General features: G+C 44.3%; 1 protein-coding gene across 1 annotated transcript in view; it reads right to left on the bottom strand.

The window, feature by feature from the left end:
• Nucleotides 1-5221, bottom strand: part of FLACC1 (flagellum associated containing coiled-coil domains 1) — a 37781-nt gene extending 32560 nt beyond the window's left edge. The window contains exons 1-4 of the mRNA XM_063429857.1: nt 5110-5221; nt 2958-3145; nt 2168-2245; nt 1906-1963 (exon numbers count right to left, since the gene is read on the bottom strand). Of these exons, the coding sequence (XP_063285927.1) occupies nt 1906-1963; nt 2168-2245; nt 2958-3061 (240 nt within the window). The 5' untranslated portion in view covers nt 3062-3145; nt 5110-5221. The remainder of the gene's footprint in view (nt 1-1905; nt 1964-2167; nt 2246-2957; nt 3146-5109) is intronic.
• Nucleotides 5222-22143: the final 16922 nt, after the last annotated feature.

Here is a 22143-nt window from a genome sequence, read left to right as displayed (position 1 = left end):
TATGATTGACTAACCGAGTGTGACTCAGTTATTTAGAGGAAGTGCCTCTACTGTCGGTCAGGAAGACAACAAAGAGCAGTGTGTTAACTTTGCCCGATCTACAAAAGTGCAATGTTTTACATTGCAGTATTAAATTAACCGGGGCACTGCACCCAGACCACGTCATTGAGATGATTACGTCTGGGAGTCCATAGTGGTCCTTTAATGCTTTCAATGTCACAAGCAGAGCTGGGTAACCTGTTACAATTTATTTTCAGTTGGATATTTCTACATTGCTGTTTGACTGATTGTATTCTGGTTTATAGACCACTTGCTAGGTAACCCATTATAGATACACATGATTAGATAACCCATTACAGTTTAACTCACTGTATTCTGGGTTACATAACACTTGCTAGGTAACTTATTATTTATGCCCAATGAGATAACCCATTACAGTTTGAATTATCTTATTCTGTTATCAGAAGTACTTGATATGTAAAACATTAAATGCTAGATTAGATAGACTGTACAGTTTAACTCTATCCTGGTTTATGAAGCACTTGCAATGTACCCTGTTATATGCTGGTCTTGGGATGATTTACATATATAAAATGGAGTCAAATTCCAAAGGAATCTTAAAACTTCACTAGCCGCCAATTCCGCCAAAACTTCTTCACACACAAAATCCAGCTGTAATGTGCTTCAAAATACATTTTTCTAAAATTATAGACTCTGACACCTAAAGGCCCCCATAAAGGAACACTATACCAACTCCAGGAGATCCACAGATGCCTCCTTAACATCCTTCCTGAAGAGCGCGGTAACTGGTCGTCGGGGGACCAAGCTACACATGATCAAAGATTCACCAGATCATGTCCCAGTTCTGATCCGGCGAGTAGTTCAACAAAGTCTCTGGGCATCTTTTGGTCATGTGCCCAGTAGGAAAATAGGTTCTGGCGATCCCTTGCTAGGGGATAGAAAACATCCCCAATATACCCTCCCCACAGTGACAATAACCCTTATTGAGTACTTTTTAGAGGGCTCTGTGACATTCATGATATTCTAGTTTTCCGAACATCCACGGTTTCCAACCAGATATATCCTGATTTTCACCCAGGTATGCTGTGTGCGACTTTCTGGTTTTATTTAGTACAGTACTGTAAGGTATATGTTGGCATTCACAACAGAGAGTTCCTTGCGATTTCACTGATTAAAGGAACAGTCCAAGCACCACAACCACCGCAGCTCACTGTAGGAATCATTTGTGTCCCCCCCTCCCACCATTGTAAGAAGTCAAATCATGTTAATGCTGTTTAACTATCATTTGATAATTTACCTGGGATTTTCTAGACACCGCTGCCTGCCTCCACTACCAACACTGGAAAGCTAACTCTTTCAGCCAATGAGCTAAGCCTTGCACTGTAGGGTTGAGCTCAGGAGAGCGAACGGAAGTTCCTACTAACAAACGTTCTGGCTCTACTGTGTTGGCAGTAGAAGCAAGGAACTGAGCCCAGCAAACTACTCCATGCAAAAAACAGTTTGACTACTTACATTGGAGGAGTGCCAGGGTAGTCCTGCCACCATAACCACTACACCGAGCTTTAGTGGTTATAATGCTTGCAGTGTTCCCTTGAGACATCATAGTTGCTTTATGCAAATCTCTATTTATTAATTAAGATGATGATGCAATCCATTGGAATTTTGTGTTACCCATATAAGTGGTAAAACTGCAAATTTAAATAACCACAGCAATGGCCACTAAAAAGTAACATATCGCTTCAAGGAAAATCTCTTAGGTAGGTCTTGCGGTAACAATTTCCGACAAAAAAAAAAATCTCTAATGAGACAGAAAATAATATTCTTATTAATCCCTACAAATTAATTAACCATTTTTATAAATAAAGATAAAAATCATTAAAATACCTTAGCGGGTTCCTTGCTCCTCATTCTGCAACCAGACTGTCTGGGAGACGTCCACTTTCTGTATAAGAGAAAGTAATAATTACTAATTATTTCAACAGAGTTGTATAATTGAAGTTAAATATGGGGACGTGCAAATTCTCCAATGTCAGGGTGACTAACTATAGATTTAATCCCTTCTCTGTCTTATATTGCAATGGAAAGCAGGCGCCAGTTACAGCAAAGGGATTCTAAAAGCCAAACACACAACAAACAGTATGCACACCTGGTGTTAGTCGATGATTTTAAAGACATGATTTCTCTTCCTGGGTCTCTGAATGCTGTGCAGACAGTCGGAGAAATCCTGAGGAATACAAATATTACGGGTGATTACTGGACACTGTCATTCAAACATAAAATGAGTCATATCAGACAGCTACCCTTAAGATTTTCAACCACATATATGCAAATAGATGCCAAAAATGAATTAACAAAATTACATTTACAATATTGTCACAAATAACATTCAGAGAGCAACTGATTTCCAGTAAGAATGGCTGTAATTTCTCCATTAAACTGCTAGTAGAGCAAAAATATAACTGCAGCCGCCTCTAGACATAGGATTATAACAGGAATGTATTGATCAGATATTGCGTATTGAAGTAACTAAACTTTGCATATTCTTTAAAATGAGGACCCTTGTGTATTTAAGTATGCTTTTATATTCACACATTCCTCGATCCGTGTCATTCACGTCTTGTGTCTCCAACTGTCCCCCAACTGACTATTCCATTCTATCCGGAGCTGGAGGCTGTACTGGAGGAGTCTCGCCGTTAGCAAGGAGGTGAGTGATCATTATTTAACTTTCATTTTTTAAATCCATAGGGGGTGGACAAAAGGCAGCCTATAGTCCCGAAATAATAATGATAATTGTTATTTTGGGGACTATAGGTTCCCTGACTTACTCATGTACACCTTGCATGGAGTTAATTAAAGTTTCACACTAATGTATAAGCACGGTGTATGGTGTGATGAGATGGAGGTATTTGAGAGAGACAGAGTTCACACACACTTACCTTGGACGGTTTTTGCTCCCAGAGGACTTTGGCGCAGAGTGTTTCCCATGTCTATATCCTGCAGCAACAAAATAGGCCTGAGGGGCCCCCACACAAGAGGACATGGCAATAGGATCCTAGCTTTAGTCTGATATGACGGGTGCCTGGCCAGCATGTAATCTGCAGCTTTAATTACAATATCAGGCTACCTGTAAATAAGGCATGTAACAGGTTTAGTAAGACAGATCAGAGGAGACCTGCAATTTATGCAATGATGAAACAAATACAATTAATACATTGATTTTACACACATAAAAACCTAAGTGTAAACAAAGCCTTGGTAACCTAGCAGCTCACCATGCATGGGGTAATTCACAAAAGTGCAGACTGCGAAGTGTCCCGATTTTAGCGAGTCAATCCCTATTTCAGTGTCCTGTCCCGCTGTCCTGGGTTTATTCCCCGGTGTTCCGCTTTCAGGTACTCCAGTACGTGTATTAAGTCACAGAGAGCGCTGTAACAGCTCTTTCTTCATGGGACCAGCCAGTGTGGTTGGAAGTCAGCCTGGCATGTCCGGGCCTCCCAACTGTCTTAATTCAGGCAGGACAGACATGATTTTAGTTATGCAAAATAAATAACGGTTCAGGCACTCCGGGATAACAGAAATAGCAGCTTTATTGAGGCAAAAGCAGCAACATCTAAATCTTACCGGGTCTTTATGAGCTTGGTAAAGACTCGGTAGGGTCAAAACGTTGCTGCTGTTGCCCCTATAAAGCTTCCTTTTCTATGCCTGAACCGTTATTTATCTTGGAAGTGAGGTCTGGCTAGCCTTGGCTTCAGAGCACCTAGGTTATTTGGTGAGTGAAGTATCCAGTACGTCTCTAGACATGATTTTAGTGTCCTAACTCCTGCCCTGGCGTCCTACCTATCCACAGCACATCTCATGATGCGCTCACGCTTTGCTCAGGGCATTAGGACTCTGCTGAGAGCCATGTAACTGTGTTTCCTGCATGGTCTGCCTGTGGTGGGCCGGCCAACTTGATTGGCAAGCGGTCAGGCATGCATTTATACAAGGCTGACCTGTCAATTCTATGGACGGACCTGCTGCCTTTTTGGCCCTTGGGCCGAACAAGGTGCAAGGATTTTTGGCTACACAGGTAAAAATGCATTTTGACACACTCTACTGCCCCCAAAAATGAATCTTCACCTGTGTGTCTCTTAACTCGCCTCTTGAATTGCGTACCCCTTTTTCTGTTTTTTATCCTTTATTTTAAATGTCCTAATCTCATAACCTTTTTAGTGCATCCCCTTTCGTATTACTCTTTTGTGTATTTCTGCCCCCAGCCCATGTCTGCCTCTTTTGCCCCTTCTCCAGCTAATCTGGTTCTCTCTTTGTCGCCCCCCATGTGCCTTTGTCTGCCCCACAATTTTCTTTATGTTAAATAGGCACACAAAACTGAAAATGTATTTTTGACCTGGATACATTTAAATAGCTGAATTGAGAACAGTTTTCATTGTGGCGATTTTGGCCTGCAATTTTAAATTTACTTTGAAGTCAGTACAGAAGTAAAATGTTGCTGTAAAAATAAAAAAGTAGCAATAAAACAGAAAAACAAACAAAAACATGCTGTTTAACCCCCAACAGGTAAATGTCTCCACATATCAATAAAATGATGATTACAAATAAACAGTCAAGCATTTTTGTAGATTTAAAAAGGTACCAAACATTGTTTTAAAGTTTTTTAATCTCCATGAAGCATTATCTCCCAGAAGAAAATATTACAATTTGCACTTTAGTCGATTTGTTGTTAGTTTTGCAAATGTGAAATGTGTCCAGGAAACGTGATGGGTCTGATGGTACACACACTGATATTGAAATGTAATTACTTTTTAACTAGTTACATTTCTGCTATAAGTTATGTGTTCCATCAGACCCATCACGTTTCCTGGACACATTTCACCAAATACACAATTATGGGTTGCACAGGAAAAGTGCTCCCCTGCAGTATCTGGAATTCACATGTTGCAGGAGTAAAATCAGTATAACATGAATGCTACATACTGCAGGGCAGCACTATTAATGTGCTGCGTATCGATAGATAGAAGGTGTATGAGTCCCAGGTAAACATGGCTGATCCGGCAAAAAGGAAAGGGTTAACCAATCCACCCCACTAACCTGTGAATGATCCCGCATGCTGTTGTGAGACACACAGGGTGTTGGCAAACAGTCTCTTGTTTGTGATTTCTTTATTCTTGTGGTTCAGCTGTACACAGTAGCCATGGACACAATAAGGCTTCACCTAACTGGCCCTATTCAAACAGGCTGCTTGGTCACTTGAGACACTGTAAATATGCACTCACCACTCCCACCTGCTAGATGCCAAGTATACCAAGTATTGGCTCTTTAAAGGAAAATAAAAAGTTTTTTAAAATCATATTGTGACGCATAAGGAACTTATCTGACATGCAAAGAGTATATGAGTACATTTTAAAAAGTTAAAAAGTACATATTCTCATATACAGTATTTTCCGTGTATAAGACAATGTTTTTTTTTTGTCTAAAATTGGGGGTCGTAAAATACACGGAATGTCAAAGCAAGGGTTAAAAAAAAAAACTTGTGCGGGGGGAGGGGGCCTGATAGCCAACCAAGTTAGTCACATGTGGCTGGAGGTCCTTCAAAAATCTAAATATTAAGCGAAATACTTACTGTATACTTACTCAGCGCAATTTGGGCACAAAGCGTGGCTACTCACTGACAGAACACTCAGTTGATTGTTGGATTCGCTACTGCCAGCTTCCTGCGGGCATAGGCTGTGTTGTACACTTCTACGGCCTGCTGACATATTTGAAGCAGATGAGGGTCTGGGAGAATTTGCACAACTGCATGCTTCCTCACATCACTCTGGACCACGCCAAAACCTCACAGCTCCGTACTAGAGATAGACACCACAGGGTGAGGCCTTGCCTGGATATCCCCCATAGGGTACAAAGGGCATCGTTGCCGCCAACAGCAAGACAGTGGTCCAGGAAACCAGTGCCTGTACGTGGCCGGACCTCAGAGAGCGGCCTACCGCAGTGCGATGGGGCCCGGGACTGGTGGGGGATCCTCATCAGCCAAACTGGACTTCAGTGCTATAGATGTTTAAAATATCTATTTCTTAATTTTGGGCTAAAAAAAAAATAGGGGGCGTCTTATACACGGAAACATACGATACATTGGCTGCTTGCCTATCGTGCCACTGACTACTGGCCCAAGTTCTCATATGAGTGTAGTGGTGGGAAGGTCATAGTATCAACGAAATTCGGCAACATTTCACTGGGTTTAGGTTTAGAATGTGTTTCGTTTTAGGAAGGTAACTTAAGGAGGACGCCTAGGGCCCAAGGGTTAAATTGGGACTTGTTAAACAAGCATAATTGGAAAAGTTTTTCAACTTGAGTTTTTTTTTCCAATTCAGCTATTTTAGCTTTAAAACAATCGTTGAAAATAGTCCACTGTACTGGTTTAGTTAATAGACCATTGCAATACATTGGTGAATTCCTGACAGTTCATGGTTTGGTTGCTCTGTTTATAGATAACTGTCAGTGTATACATTCACGCAGAGTGTGGAGACGCTGAATGTCAGTGCTGCATATGACCCAGGAAGCACCTTTAGTAGTCATCTGAGTGACTGCACCAAGGGGTGTTACTAGGCAGTGTTTACATTATAAAGTCTGCAGGGACAGACTGTAGACACCAGAACAATTACAAGGTGTAGTTCCGGTGACTATAGTGTCCCTATAAGCATTGAGAACACACTGTCCATTAGCTCTGCCAGTTTAATACTACACTGAATCTGTTTCTCATTTAGAAGCATTAGATTCACAAAGTTTCTGGTGCGGGCGGGCGTGCTTACTCCAATGTCCAATAAATTCAACTACTGAATCTCTTACAATGTGGAGTCCCTAGTTGCTGTCAGCTTGGGTGGAAATTGAAAAATGCAAACAGTGCTGTTTCTCAGAAATGGCACTGGTTTTATTTCCAAGGCTGCAGAACAGATCTACCCAAAATCACTTTATTAATTTGAAACTAATTTTGGTGCCCATGCTATCCCGAGTCTTCACAGTTATTATGCAATAGAGAGATGGCACACCTACTAATTAACCTGCTCTTCTGAACTCTGCATCAATATAAACAAGTTAGGAAACTATAAAAAAACATCAATCAGTAACCAGCCAGGGAGATGACACCACATGCTGGCAATTCAATTATTATGGGCTGATTCTATACACAATATAGTAAAAAGGATTGAAAGCAGTCAAGTGGAAATGCTGAACTACTATACCCAATAAAAACATGTATGCATGTATTGTTTTTTTCCCCACTGGGGGTATATCTAAAAAGCTTGAACAAGCTGTGCTTCAGTTGACTGCTATCTTTACAAACCGTCCCCTTCTAACCCTGCCCAGACTTTCTGTGGCTGTCCAATCACAGACTTCCCAATGCAGTTCAATGAGAAGTCTTTGCAAAGCAGGAGATCTGTTACACTTGCTGAAGAGGACTAGTAATGTTGGGGTTATAGTGAGCACAGTATTATTGATAGGAAATTAAAGGTTACTCTAACTCTTTCATCATGTGGGATTTTTTAAATTTATTTATTTTTTTTACTTACTTGTAATCCAGCACTGGGTGAAGCTCCCACGCTGATCTCCCTCGTTATCTGATGTCATGAAAGCCCTTGCGTGGTCCAATCATAGGCTACTCATAGAGAAAAAAGACTATAAAGGCTAAGAGGGAGAGATTTGTAGTTCTATTTAAAAAAAAAGAGCTGTAATGGAGGGAGGTGGAGGGACCGCAAAGAGGGAGGGCTGCTGGCTATTCCTGCAAAGAGAGAGAATTCTGGACTGCCAAAGTCACATGTGCCTTGGGTGTAAATATATTTCTGGATGTGCAGCATTCAAGCAGAGATGCTGCACATCTGGACTCCTACTACCATGACCACTTCAAATCACCTAAATGGGGATGGTGGATGCCATAACCTGTATACAGTCTTATGAGTACATAAATCCCACCACCATACTCTACCACCCATTCCTATATAAAATTCACTCATGTTTAGAATATTGAACATGACTATGAGCTTCATCCCAGTATTCTGGAGAACATACTTGCAAACTGCAGATTTTAGGCTATTTAAAGGGACATTACAGACTCCTGAAGTTCTTCAGCTTGTATTTTTTTTTTTTTTTTTAAATTTCAATAGAAATTGGAACTTTAATTAATCTTTTTACACTCGTCTGGCTGTCAGACAATCTATCATGTTACTTCCTTTTTAGGTTAGCTCAATATACTCAAGAGGCAGCAATTTACCAGAGCACCTGTCTTGCAAAGACTTCTCATTGAGCTGCATTGGACAGTCACAGAAAGCTTGGGCGAGGTTAGAAGGGGAGGGCTTGTAAAGGCTGCAAACAAGAGAACTGCAGCTTTTGCAAGTTGTTGTTAGAGCTATCGCAAAGAACAAATGCATAATTAAATGCACATGTTTTCATTGGAGGTATATACACTGCTCAAAAAATAAAGGGAACACTTAAACAACACAATGTAACTCCAAGTCAATCACACTTCTGTGAAATCAAACTGTCCACTTAGGAAGCAACACTGAGTGACAATCAATTTCACATGCTGTTGTGCAAATGGGATAGACAACAGGTGGAAATTATAGACAATTAGCAAGACACCACCAATAAAGGAGTAGTTCCGCAGGTGGTGACCACAGACCACTTCTCAGTTCCTATGCTTCCTGGCTGATGTTTTGGTCACTTTTGAATGCTGACGGTGCTTTCACTCTAGTGGTAGCATGAGACGGAGTCTACAACCCACACAAGTGGCTCAGGTAGTGCAGCTCATCCAGGATGGCACATCAATGTGAGCTGTGGCAAGAAGGTTTGCTGTGTCTGTCAGCGTAGTGTCCAGAGCATGGAGGCTCTACCAGGAGACAGGCCAGTACATCAGGAGACGTGGAGGAGGCCGTAGGAGGGCAACAACCCAGCAGCAGGACGGCCTTTGTGCAAGGAGGAACAGGAGGAGCACTGCTAGAGCCCTGCAAAATGACCTCCAGCAAGTCACAAATGTGCATGTGTCTACTCAAACGGTCAGAAAAAGACTCCATGAGGGTGGTATGAGGGCCCGACGTCCACAGGTGGGGGTTGTGCTTACAGCCCAACACCGTGCAGGACGCTTGGCATTTGCCAGAGAACACCAAGATTGGCAAATTCGCCACTGGCGCCGTGTGCTCTTCACAGATGAAAGCAGGTTCACACTGAGCACATGTGACAGACGTGACAGAGTCTGGAGATGCTGTGGAGAACGTTTTGCTGCCTGCAACATCCTCTAGCATGACCGGTTTGGCAGTGGGTCAGTAATGGTGTGGGGTGGCATTTCTTTGGGGGGCCGCACAGCCCTCCTGTTGCGGTCACCGGCCCGCCGAGCCTCACGGTCGTGCCCGACCGGCACGACCGCACCGACTACACGAGCTTACCTGCTCGTCGGCGAGCCGGGAACCGCGCACGTAGTTCTTCCGGGCATCACGCCCGAATCCAATATGGCGCCGACCACGTGGTCGCGTCTATGGATAGCCCCGCCCCCGAGAATTATACTAACGTGTGCGTGACGTCACGACGTCAACGCACACGCACGTTCTGGGATCAGAGGTCGCCCTCTGACCAATCATAGCCTAGAGAGGGGTATTTAAACCCCTTATTCACCCCAGTACTTTACCATGTCGTGGTTTCAGTTTCCTGATTTCCTGAGAGTGCTATTTCCGTGATTCTGATTTCCTGGTATCCTGATCCTTGGCGTTTCCCTGGTTATTCTGATCTCTGGTTTCCCTGACTTGGCTTGTTTTATCGGTATTGAGTATTTTCTGGCTTCCTTGACCTCGGCTTTCCCTTTGACCATTCTCTGTCTCTAGCGTATTAGTCCGGCCATTCTAAGGTCCGGTTTACGCTCTATCCTGTTATTTTCCTTTTCTTACCTATGTATATGTTTACATAGTTTCTGCGTGCTGGACCACATTACTAGTCGTGACATTACGACATGGCCATGGATCCTGCAGAACTATGCAAGCATATGATCGCCTGTGAGAGTAGGGTGGAGGATATGGACCACAGGTTAGACCAATTTGCCCAGGCATTTCAGACCTTGCTCCAGAGGACTGCCTATTTAGAGGTTCCTCCTGTACCACCTGTGGTTCCGCCACCTGTAGTGGTTCCCGTACCACATAAACCACCGTCCATAACCCTGTCACCTCCCCCTCGTTATGGAGGTGATTCTAAAGAATTCAGAGGTTTTTTAAACCAAATTGAATACCACTTTGAGGCCTCCCCAGGTTCATTCCCAACAGATAGATCTAAAATTGGCTATCTGATGAACCAATTAACTGGAAAAGCCTTGACCTGGGCTAACCCCTTATGGGAAAGTGGTGACGCAATAGCCCGTGATTACAGTACCTTTCTAACGGCTTTTAAGGCTACGTTTGAACCTAAAGGCAGGGAGAAGAACGCTGCCAAAGCCCTTATGAGAATCAAGCAAGGCAGTCGTTCTGTAGCCGATTATGCCATAGAATTCAGGACATTAGCGTCTGAGGTTGATTGGACCAATAGTGGTCTGGTGGCTGCTTTCTCTGAAAGTCTAGCTGAGAGTATACAAGATGAGACTGCAGCTAGAGACCTTCCGGTTAGTCTTAATGAGTTTATTGCCTACATGATAGACATAGATAACCGGCTCAGAGAGAGAGAGAAAAACAAACAACGTAACAGACGTTCTAATTTGTCCATAGCTCCTCGTTTCTCTAACCCAGTGATGAGTAGCCAAACGCCTCTTCCAGAACCTGAACCCATGCAATTGGGTAGCGCTAAACTCACTGAGGCAGAGAGACAACACAGACGTAACGAGGGGTTATGTATGTATTGTGGCAAGAAGGGACATCTAAGATCGTCATGCCCGGTTCGGCCGGAAAACTTGCACACCTAAGGCACGTACGGGGACCGACCTTAGGTGTGATGTATATGTCCCCTAAATTGACTAAGAACCGTTTCCTTGTCAAAGTAACCTTATCTTTCAAGAACACTACTGTTCAGTGTGAGGCTATGATTGACTCTGGGGCAGCGGAGAATTTCCTAGACAAAGAATTCTCTGAAAAACATCTCCTGCCCTTAAGACATAAAGAGAAACCTATAGCAGTCGAGGCCATTGATGGAAGGCCTCTTACCCAACCTTTCATCACACACGAAACTCTGCCAATCACTGTTTCAGTGGGTATTCTCCACTCTGAAGAAATGACCTTTCAAATCATATCTTCACCTACAGTTCCGATAATACTCGGTTTCCCTTGGCTCCTGAAACACAATCCACGTTTGGATTGGATTGAAGGAGAGATTGTGAGTTGGGGTGAGAGATGCAAAGGTGTTTGCCTTAAGCAAATCCCACAACCTATTGGTACCATTAATGTTCCTGTTGCACCTCCCTTGACCACACAAATTCCACCACAGTATATGGATTTGAAAGAGGTATTTAACAAGGTCCAGTCAGAAGGGTTACCTCCTCATAGACCATATGACTGTACTATAAATCTATTACCAGGGAATATGCCTCCCAAGGGAGGAGTTTATGCCTTGTCCCCCCAGGAAAATCTTTGTTTGGAGGAATACATTAAGGATGCTCTCAGAAAGGGTCATATCCGTAGATCCTCCTCACCAGCCGGGGCTGGATTCTTTTTTGTCTCTAAAAAAGAAGGAGACCTACGCCCCTGTATCGATTATAGGGGTTTGAATAGGATTACGATAAAAAACGCCTACCCTATTCCCCTTATATCAGAGCTGTTTGACAGATTGAAGGGAGCTCGAGTCTTTACCAAACTCGACCTCCGAAGTGCATACAATCTAGTCAGGATTAAGGACGGCCACGAATGGATGACCGCATTTAACACCAGAATGGGACATTACGAATACCTGGTTATGCCGCTTGGATTATGTAACGCTCCAGCGGTATTCCAGGATTTTATTAACGATGTCCTAAGAGAGTACCTTCACATGTTCGTTCTAGTGTATTTGGACGACATTCTCATCTATTCCCCAGACCTAGAGACACATCACGAACATGTGAGAATTGTACTGAAAACCCTGTTACAGAACGGCCTTTACTGTAAACTGGAGAAATGCCAGTTTGACCAAACGGAGATACAATTCCTTGGATACGTTATATCTCCGTCTGGTTTCCAGATGGATCCTCGCAAACTGGAGGCAGTCTTACAGTGGCCATTACCCAAGGGCCTTAAAGCTACTCAACGCTTTATAGGTTTTGCGAATTACTACCACAAATTCATAAAGGGATTTTCCTCCGTGATTTCCCCTATAACCAATTTAACAAAAAAAGGAGCAAATTGTATATCTTGGCCCAAAGAAGCAAGAGAGGCATTTGAACGATTAAAATCTTTATTTTCCTCAGCACCTGTCCTGACCCATCCTGATCCATCCAAACCATTTATCCTAGAGGTGGATGCATCAGAGACAGGAGTTGGAGCCATTCTGTCTCAAAGAGAAAGTCCTGATACGCCTTTACATCCCTGTGGATTTTACTCTCGCAAACTCATGCCTGCAGAGTAGAATTACGACATAGGGAATAGGGAACTTTTGGCCATTGTACTTGCCCTTAAGGAATGGAGGCATCTCTTGGAAGGTTCCAAAGAGCCACTTTTGATCTTTACTGATCATAAGAATTTGGCTTATATTGGGGACGCTAAGAGACTGTCATCTCGTCAGGCTAGGTGGTCATTGTTCCTCTCCCGATTCAATTTCGTAATTACATACAGACCTGGTACTAAAAACACCAAGGCAGATGCACTTTCTCGGCAGTTTGAGACAGATGAAGTTCCGGAACAGGTGATATATCCTATCGTACCTCCTGAATGCCTCATTGCCACTACAGTTTCCGAAGTGTCTTCTCCACTCTTCTGTGCCATAATAGCAGATCAAACTCAGGCACCTGTGGGAAAACCTCCGGACAAACTGTATGTGTCACCTCAGTTTCGAAAGAAGGTACTAGATTTGTTCCATGACAACCTCACAGCGGGCCATCCTGGAGTCCATAAAACTCTCTCTGCCATCTCCAGGAGGTTTTGGTGGCCTGCTCTTAGAAACGATATCAAAGATTATGTTGGGGCATGTCAAATATGTGCCGTTTCTAAAGTTCCTCCTAGGTCACCTCCTGGACTGTTACAACCACTGCCCATACCTAGTGCTCCATGGACCCACTTGGCCATGGATTGCATTGTGGATCTACCCAGTTCAAATGGGTTTAATACAGTCCTTATGGTTATTGATAGATTCACGAAGATGGCACATTTCGTCCCACCTAAAAAATTACCATCTGCTCAAGATCTAGTTCAAATATTCTTGAGAGAGATCTTTCGGTTGCACGGTGTACCCAAAAGCATAGTATCTGACAGAGGTACCCAGTTTGTTTCTAGGTTTTGGCGTTCCTTTTGCAAACAATTGGGCGTCGAACTCTCTTTTTCGTCAGCATATCACCCTAAAACAAATGGAGCAGCAGAGAGGGCAAATCAGTCTTTAGAAGCCTATTTACGTTGCTTTATAAATGCCAATCAATCTAACTGGTATGAGCTCTTACCCACGGCTGAGTTCGCCAGAAACAACGCCACTCATGAATCTTCTAATCACAGTCCATTCTTTGTGAATCAGGGTTATCACCCCGCTGTTTTTCCTTCTGCATTCTCAGACACAGAAATCCCCGCTTTGAACACCCGTTTAGAATCGATTTATGATACCTGGGATTCCGTCCATTCAGCTCTGCAAAAAGCCTCATTACGAGCTAAGGTCCAAGCTGACAAAAAACGGGGAGCTAATCCTGTCTATCTTCCAGGTGACAGGGTGTGGCTCTCCACAAGACATATCAAGCTTAAGGTCCCGTCCATAAAATTTGCCCCTCGGTACATAGGTCCCTTTCGAGTTACCCAACGTATTAATCCAGTGACCTATTCTTTGGCACTACCGGCTCATATGAGAATAGCGAATACTTTCCATGTGTCTCTGCTCAAGCCCCTTACTTGCAATCACTACACCAGGGTATCCACTCCTCCTCCGCCCTTGGTAGTGGGTGATCAAGAAGAATACGAAGTCTGTTCTTTCATGGACTCCAAATTATCCAGAGGTGTCTTGTCCTATCTCGTTGACTGGAAGGGTTATGGTACCGAGGAACGTTGTTGGGTTCCTGCTGACCGGGTCCATGCGCCCCGTCTTATCCGGTCATTTCACAACCGCTTTCCTCTTAAGCCGGGTCCTTCCCGCCCGGTGCGCGGTCTTCGAGTGGGGGGTACTGTTGCGGTCACCGGCCCGCCGAGCCTCACGGTCGTGCCCGACCGGCACGACCGCACCGACTACACGAGCTTACCTGCTCGTCGGCGAGCCGGGAACCGCGCACGTAGTTCTTCCGGGCATCACGCCCGAATCCAATATGGCGCCGACCACGTGGTCGCGTCTATGGATAGCCCCGCCCCCGAGAATTATACTAACGTGTGCGTGACGTCACGACGTCAACGCACACGCACGTTCTGGGGTCAGAGGTCGCCCTCTGACCAATCATAGCCTAGAGAGGGGTATTTAAAACCCTAATTCACCCCAGTACTTTGCCATGTCGTGGTTTCAGTTTCCTGATTTCCTGAGAGTGCTATTTCCGTGATTCTGATTTCCTGGTATCCTGATCCTTGGCGTTTCCCTGGTTATTCTGATCTCTGGTTTCCCTGACTTGGCTTGTTTTATCGGTATTGAGTATTTTCTGGCTTCCTTGACCTCGGCTTTCCCTTTGACCATTCTCTGTCTCTAGCGTATTAGTCCGGCCATTCTAAGGTCCGGTTTACGCTCTATCCTGTTATTTTCCTTTTCTTACCTATGTATATGTTTACATAGTTTCTGCGTGCTGGACCACATTACTAGTCGTGACACCTCCATGTGCTCGCCAGAGGTAGCCTGACTGGTGCCAAAATGAGATCCTCAGACCCCTTGTGAGACCATATGCTGGTGCGGTTGGCCCTGGGTTCCTCCTAATGCAGGACAATGCTAGACCTCATGTGGCTGGAGTGTGTCAGCAGTTCCTGCAAGACTAAGGCATTGATACTATGGACTGGCCCGCCCGTTCCCCAGACCTGAATCCAATTGAGCACATCTGGGACATCATGTCTCGCTCCATCCACCGACGTCATGTTGCACCACAGACTGTCCAGGAGTTGGCAGATGCTTTAGTCCAGGTCTGGGAGGAGATCCCTCAGGAGAGGAGACCATCCGCCACCTCATCAGGAGCATGCACAGGCGTTGTAGGGAGGTCATACAGGCACGTGGAGGCCACACACACTACTGAGCCTCATTTTGACTTGTTTTAAGAACATTACATCAAAGTTGGATCAGCCTGTAGTGTGCTTTTCCACTTTAATTTTGAGTGTGACTCAAAATCCAGACCTCCATGGGTTGAAAAATTTGATTTCCATTTTTTTTTATTTTTGAGTGATTTTGTTGTCAGCACATTCAACTATGTAAAGAACAAAGTATTTCAGAAGAATATTTAATTCATTCAGATCTAGGATGTTATTTTTGTGTTCCCTTTATTTTTTATATATATATATATATATATATTCTAGTAAAATAATTAATTTATTTTGTATTTTGGCACTCGAGTGTCCCTTTAAGATGAAGAAACGAAGTAGAAGCATTTTATAAGTAAAATTTGTTTTCGGACAAACTATTTTGGTCAAAGATTTGCAATTGAAAAAAAGACAAACCCAAGTAACAATGGCGCTAATAAACAGACCAAAGAAACATTCAAATAAAGCTGCACCTCACACAGTGTACAAACCCAAAATGACACTCCGTACAATATTAAAAACAAATAAGGTGCGCTGTGTCTATAAGATACGTACTTAGTAAAATATATAAAATCTTTGTATAGGTGTTATTTGCTAAACTGCATATATCTTAAAGTGCAAAAATAAATGTGCACCAGTGCAATAAATAAATAATAAAGTGCTGCAATTCTTGTGCAAAAGAGCAGTGTAACGTGCCACATTTTATTTACACACAATATACATTAGTATGAGTTAACTCCACATAGAAGGGCCACATGAAGAAAAAAAAAATCAAACAACAACCTCATAGGGCAATATTGCACAGTAAATTTAAAAGGGTATTAAAGCTTCAGAAGGGAGCACTCACAAGTGTAGAGCAGAGGAGCCTTCTCTAACTGTGAAAGCCTCAGGATATACCACTATGGACTCTGCTGTGGTAAAAAGCCAATCTTTATTAGAACACATTAAAAACAGCAGCAACTAGCAGAATTCGCTCTTAGCCTCTCACCCCACCGATAGAGTTCTTCCAAGGTCTCACCACTGCGGGCTGTGGGAAACCGGTACTTGGACTTCAATACTTTTGGGCGGCGTGGCCAACGTTGCGTGCGTGCGACGTCAGGGAGTGATGACGCGTTTCGCCGTCTTCCTCGGATATGCCCTTACTTCGCTCACAATCACTATATATGTCCATATAATGGGCATGAGACGTCCAAATCAGTCCAAATTGGAGAATGTCCATAGGTTAGGGCATGATTATTCAGCAGTGCTCATAGGCTAAGGCTATATGCCTCATACATATACATAAGTGTCAGGATCGGGACAGGGATCCAACACGCAGAGTACAAACAGTAGCCAGATACGTATACCGGACCTTAGAATGGCCGGACTAACGTAAGTAGTACAGTATAGAATGGTCAAAGACAAGCCGAGGTCGAGGGTAACAGAAGACAGGTAAGCGAGAGACAAGCCGAATCAAGGGTAACAGAGATAAGCAGAGTAAGGTAAACAAGCCGGGTCAAAACCAAAAGGGATAAGAATACACAAGCACTGAGTGACTAGAACAAGCTAGAACCACGACAGGGCAATGAGCTAATGAAAGAAGCTCTGTTAAATACCCTGTTCAGAGCAGTAACCACGCCTCCGAGGCGTCCTGATTGGTCCTGCAGCAATTGAGTGACAGGTCGTTCCGGAGGAGTGTCCTGATGACAACTTCCTGCCTAGATGCTGTAAAAGGCAGTCACTCCCTCGCGGCCGGCCTTGCATGATCGGATAGACCTTGGGGAAGGGAGCCATCAGGCCGTCTGGATGGAGGAACAGCTAAGTCTCTACCTCTTTCGGAGGTAGAGACCACAGGTACCCTGACAGTACCCCCCCTCTCAGATACGCCCACCGGGCGGAATACACCAGGGCGAGAAGGGAATCGAGAGTGAAACGCCCTGCGGAGACGGGGAGCATGCACCTCCTCCTGAGGTACCCAACTTCTCTCCTCAGGACCATAACCCTTCCAATCGACCAGATATTGCAGTTTCCCCCGGGAGATTCGAGAATCAACGATGGAATTGACCTCATACTCCTCCTGACCCTCCACCTGAACTGAGCGGGGAGGGGCGATCGTGGAGGAGAACCTGTTACATATTAATGGTTTTAGCAAGGAAACATGAAATGAATTAGGAATGCGTAAGGCATTAGGCAACGCTAAACGATACGCAACTGGGTTAATTTGAGACAGTACCCTGTAAGGTCCAATATATCGAGGAGCAAACTTCATGGACGGCACTTTTAACCGAATGTTTCTAGTACTTAACCATACTCTATCGCCTGGAACAAACACCGGTGCTGCCCTTCTACGTTTGTCAGCGTGTTTTTTAACCAGCGTAGAATTGTGCAGAAGGATTTGTCGAGTTTGATCCCACAACTTTCTTAAATTGGCAACATGAACATCCACCGACGGTATCCCTTGAGAAGAAGACTCCGAAGGAAGGATGGAAGGATGAAAGCCATAATTCAAGAAAAAAGGGCTAGAACGCGTAGAATCACAAATGAGATTGTTATGTGCAAACTCCACCCAAGGAATCAAACCGACCCAATCGTCCTGGTGTTCTGAAACGAAACAACGTAAATATTGTTCAACCTTTTGGTTAGTGCGTTCAGCAGCTCCATTGGACTGAGGATGATAGGCAGAGGAGAAATTCAATTTGATGCCTAGTAGGGAGCAGAATGATCTCCAAAAACGGGAAACAAATTGGGAGCCTCTGTCAGAGACAATTTGGGAAGGTATCCCATGCAAACGGAAAATCTCCCTGGCGAATATCTCCGCTAATTCAGGCGAAGATGGGAGTTTAGGTAAGGGAATGAAGTGAGCCATTTTAGTAAATCTGTCTACCACAGTGAGGATGACAGTCTGCTTTTTAGAGATAGGCAAATCAACAATGAAGTCCATTGCCAGGCAGGACCAAGGCTTCTCAGGAACCTCTAAAGGGTGCAGAAATCCGCATGGAAGCGAATGGGGTAGCTTGGTCTTGGTACAAACTTCACATGCCCCGATGAATTCTTTAATATCCTTGCGTAAGTCAGGCCACCAAAAATCTTTAGAGACCAGCGCATAAGTCTTGCGGATGCCAGGATGCCCAGCCACCTTGCTGTTATGGAGACAGCGTAGCACCTCCAGTTGGAGAGCGGCGGGAACGAAGTGTCGATCCCCAGGAGTCTGTTTGGGTGCCAAATGCTGAAACTTCATGATCTCAGAAAGCAATGGAGAGTGAATCCTGAGATTCGTGTTCGCAATGATATTCCCCTTAGGAACTATGGAGGACAGAAGTGGTTCAGTTATAGTGGATGGTTCATATTGACGAGACAAAGCATCGGCTTTAGAGTTCCTAGAACCAGGTCTATACGTAAGCACATAATTAAAGTGAGTGAGGAACAAGGCCCAGCGAGCCTGCCTGGCGGACAAGCGCTTAGCCTCCCCAATATGACAAGTTCTTATGATCCGTAAGAATAGTAACAGGGTGTAGTGTCCCTTCCAGTAAATGTCTCCACTCCTTTAAAGCCTTAATGACCGCTAACAGTTCCCTCTCCCCGATGTCATATCTGCTCTCAGGCCCAGAAATTTTTTTAGAGAAGAAACCACAAGGGTGTAACGGTTTATCCACCCCTAACCTTTGAGACAGAACAGCCCCAACACCTGTCTCAGAAGCATCGACCTCGAGCAAGAAAGGCAGAGTAGTATCAGGATGAACTAGAATGGGAGCTGAGGCAAAAAGTTCCTTGAGAGTCTTAAAAGCACCAAGAGCTTCCTCAGACCAGAACTTAGTATCAGCCCCTTGTTTGGTCATATTGGTAATAGGCGCAATGATAGAGGAGTAACCCTTAATGAAGCGCCTATAGTAGTTGGAAAAACCAATAAACCTTTGGATAGCCTTGAGTCCTTTGGGCAAAGGCCAGTCTAAAATAGATTGGAGTTTACCAGGATCCATTTTAAAACCTTCCCCAGAAATCACGTACCCAAGAAAGTCTACCTGAGACTGATCAACACTGCACTTCTCCAATTTGCAGTATAGACCATGTTGCAGAAGTTTGTGTAACACCTTTCTGACCTGTCTATGGTGAGTCTCAATCTCCTTAGAGTGTATTAGTATGTCGTCCAGGTAAACAATAACACAATCATGCTGAAATTCCCTAAGTACCTCATTAATCAAATCTTGAAATACTGCAGGAGCATTGCATAGTCCAAATGGCATAACAGTGTATTCGTAATGGCCATACCGGGTATTGAATGCCGTCATCCACTCGTGACCTTGCTGGATTCTCACCAAATTGTAAGCCCCTCTGAGATCTAACTTGGTGAAGATTTTGGAGCCCTTAAGACGATCAAATAACTCGGTAATCAGTGGGATAGGATAGGCATTTCTGACAGTTATTTTATTCAAGCCTCGGTAATCGATACAAGGTCTCAGCGTGCCATCCTTCTTCTTAATGAAAAAGAACCCCGCCCCGGCCGGAGAAGAAGACCTCCTGATGAATTCCTTTTCTAAGTTCTCCTGAATATACTCCTCTAGAACCGAGTTTTCCTGAACAGACAAAGGATATACATGGCCCCTCGGAGGCATAGTCCCGGGTAGAAGCTTAATTTTACAGTCAAATGACCTGTGTGGCGGCAAAGAATCGGCATTCTTCTTGTCAAACACTGCCCTTAAGTCTAGGTAAAGGTCTGGTATTTGTCTTTCTGTGGACTGAGTAGGATTCTCCTGTATGTTAATATTAGCTAATGGAGAAACCTTGCACAAACACCGATCCTGGCAGCCCTGCCCCCACGAGAGTATCTCCCCTAACTCCCAATCGATAATAGGGTTATGTTCTCTCAACCATGGGTACCCCAGAACTATGGGAACGGAAGGAGACGAAATGAGCAGAAGAGATAAATTCTCCACGTGTAGGATACCAACATTTAAATCAATGGGTATGGTCTCACGAAAGATAACAGGGTCTAGTAGTGGTCTACCATCTATGGCCTCAACGGCCAAGGGTGTCTCCCTTAGCTGGGATGGGAAATTGTTTTTACTAGCAAAGGCTTGGTCGATAAAATTCTCAGCAGCACCGGAATCTATCAAAGCCATAGCCCTTACTACTTCCCTCCCGCAAGTTAAGGAAACTGGTAGCAGAAGCCTGTGATCTTTATAATTAGGAGTAGAGGACAAAATAGAAACACCCAAGGCCTGTCCTCTAGAGAGACTTAGGTGCGAGCGTTTCCCGGGCGGTTAGAACAGTTCGAGAGTAAATGACCCTTAGCTCCACAATACATACACAAACCCTCTCTTCTCCTGTACTGTCTTTCCTCCTCAGAGAGGCGGGTATACCCTATCTGCATAGGTTCAGGAAGCAAAGATACCGTGGAGTCAGGACTTGGAAAAGCGGGGGCTAACCTAAAAGAAGGTCTCCGGTTCCTCTCTCGAGTGTTCTGTCTTTCTCTTAAACGTTCATCTATACGAGAGATGAACGAAATTAAATCCTCTAAATTCTCAGGGAGTTCTCTGGTAGCAACTTCATCAAGAATTACTTCAGATAAGCCATTCAAAAATACATCCATATACGCCTGCTCATTCCACTTGACCTCTGACGCCAGAGACCTGAACTCTAGTGCATAATCCACCAGTGTTCGGTTCTCCTGTTTCAGACGCAACAGTAATCTGGCTGCATTAACCTTTCTACCTGGAGGGTCAAATGTTCTTCTAAAAGCAGCTACAAAGGCGTTATAGTTATAAACTAATGGGTTATCGTCAGGGCCGGACTGGCCCACCGGGATACCGGGAAATTTCCCGGTGGGCCGGTGCACTTGGGGCCGCACAGTGCAGCAGCCCTTCCTCTCCCCACACAGTACACACAGTGAGCAGCAGGCACTCCAAAGTGAAGTGTCAATGCTGCTCGGGAGTGAAGGATAAGGAGCAGGGAGGGAGGCAGTTCTGTGCCTGCCTGTCAGCCTTCACACACAGGAAGCATGTGACCCGGCAATCAGGCAGAGCAGGGCAGCCCACGCGGGTCCTCTGCCTTTTTCTTCCTGTGTGTAAAGTGCTGGAAGGCAGGGAGAGGAGTGGGGCCAGACAGAGCTGCAGGCAGGGAGAGGAGTGGGGCCAGACAGAGCTGCAGGCAGGCTGCTTCTCAGCCAGGAGCTGAGCGAGCACGGAGCAAGGTAGGATTCATAGGGTGTGTGCATATTTGAGTGTAATTGTGTGTGGGAGGTGTTTTTGAAGATATTATGTGAGTGTCAGTATGGAGTTCTGTATGTGTGAGTGTCAGTATGGGTCAATGTATGGATCAATGTTTGTGTGAGTGTCAGTATGGGTCAATGTATGTGTCAGTATGGATCAGTGTATGGATCAATGTTTGTGTGAGTGTCAGTATGGATCAATGTTTGTGTGAGTGTCAGTATGGGTCAATGTATGGATCAATGTTTGTATGAGTGTCAGTATGGGTCAATGTATGGATCAATGTATGTGTGAGTGTCAGTATGGGTCAATGTATGTATCAATGTATGTGTCAGTATGGATCAGTGTATGGATCAATGTTTGTGTGAGTGTCAGTATGGATCAATGTTTGTGTGAGTGTCAGTATGGGTCAATGTATGGATCAATGTTTGTGTGAGTGTCAGTATGGGTCAATGTATGGATCAATGTATGGATCAATGTTTGTGTGAGTGTCAGTATGGGTCAATGTATGGATCAATGTTTGTGTGAGTGTCAGTATGGATCAATGTTTGTGTGAGTGTCAGTATGGATCAATGTTTGTGTGAGTGTCAGTATGGGTCAATGTATGGATCAATGTATGT

This window comes from Pelobates fuscus, chromosome 8 (assembly GCF_036172605.1).
Source record: "Pelobates fuscus isolate aPelFus1 chromosome 8, aPelFus1.pri, whole genome shotgun sequence".
Taxonomy (NCBI): Eukaryota; Metazoa; Chordata; class Amphibia; order Anura; family Pelobatidae; genus Pelobates; species Pelobates fuscus.
The sequence above is the reverse complement of the archived record's forward strand: the minus strand, read 5'-3'. Positions and strand labels throughout refer to the sequence as shown.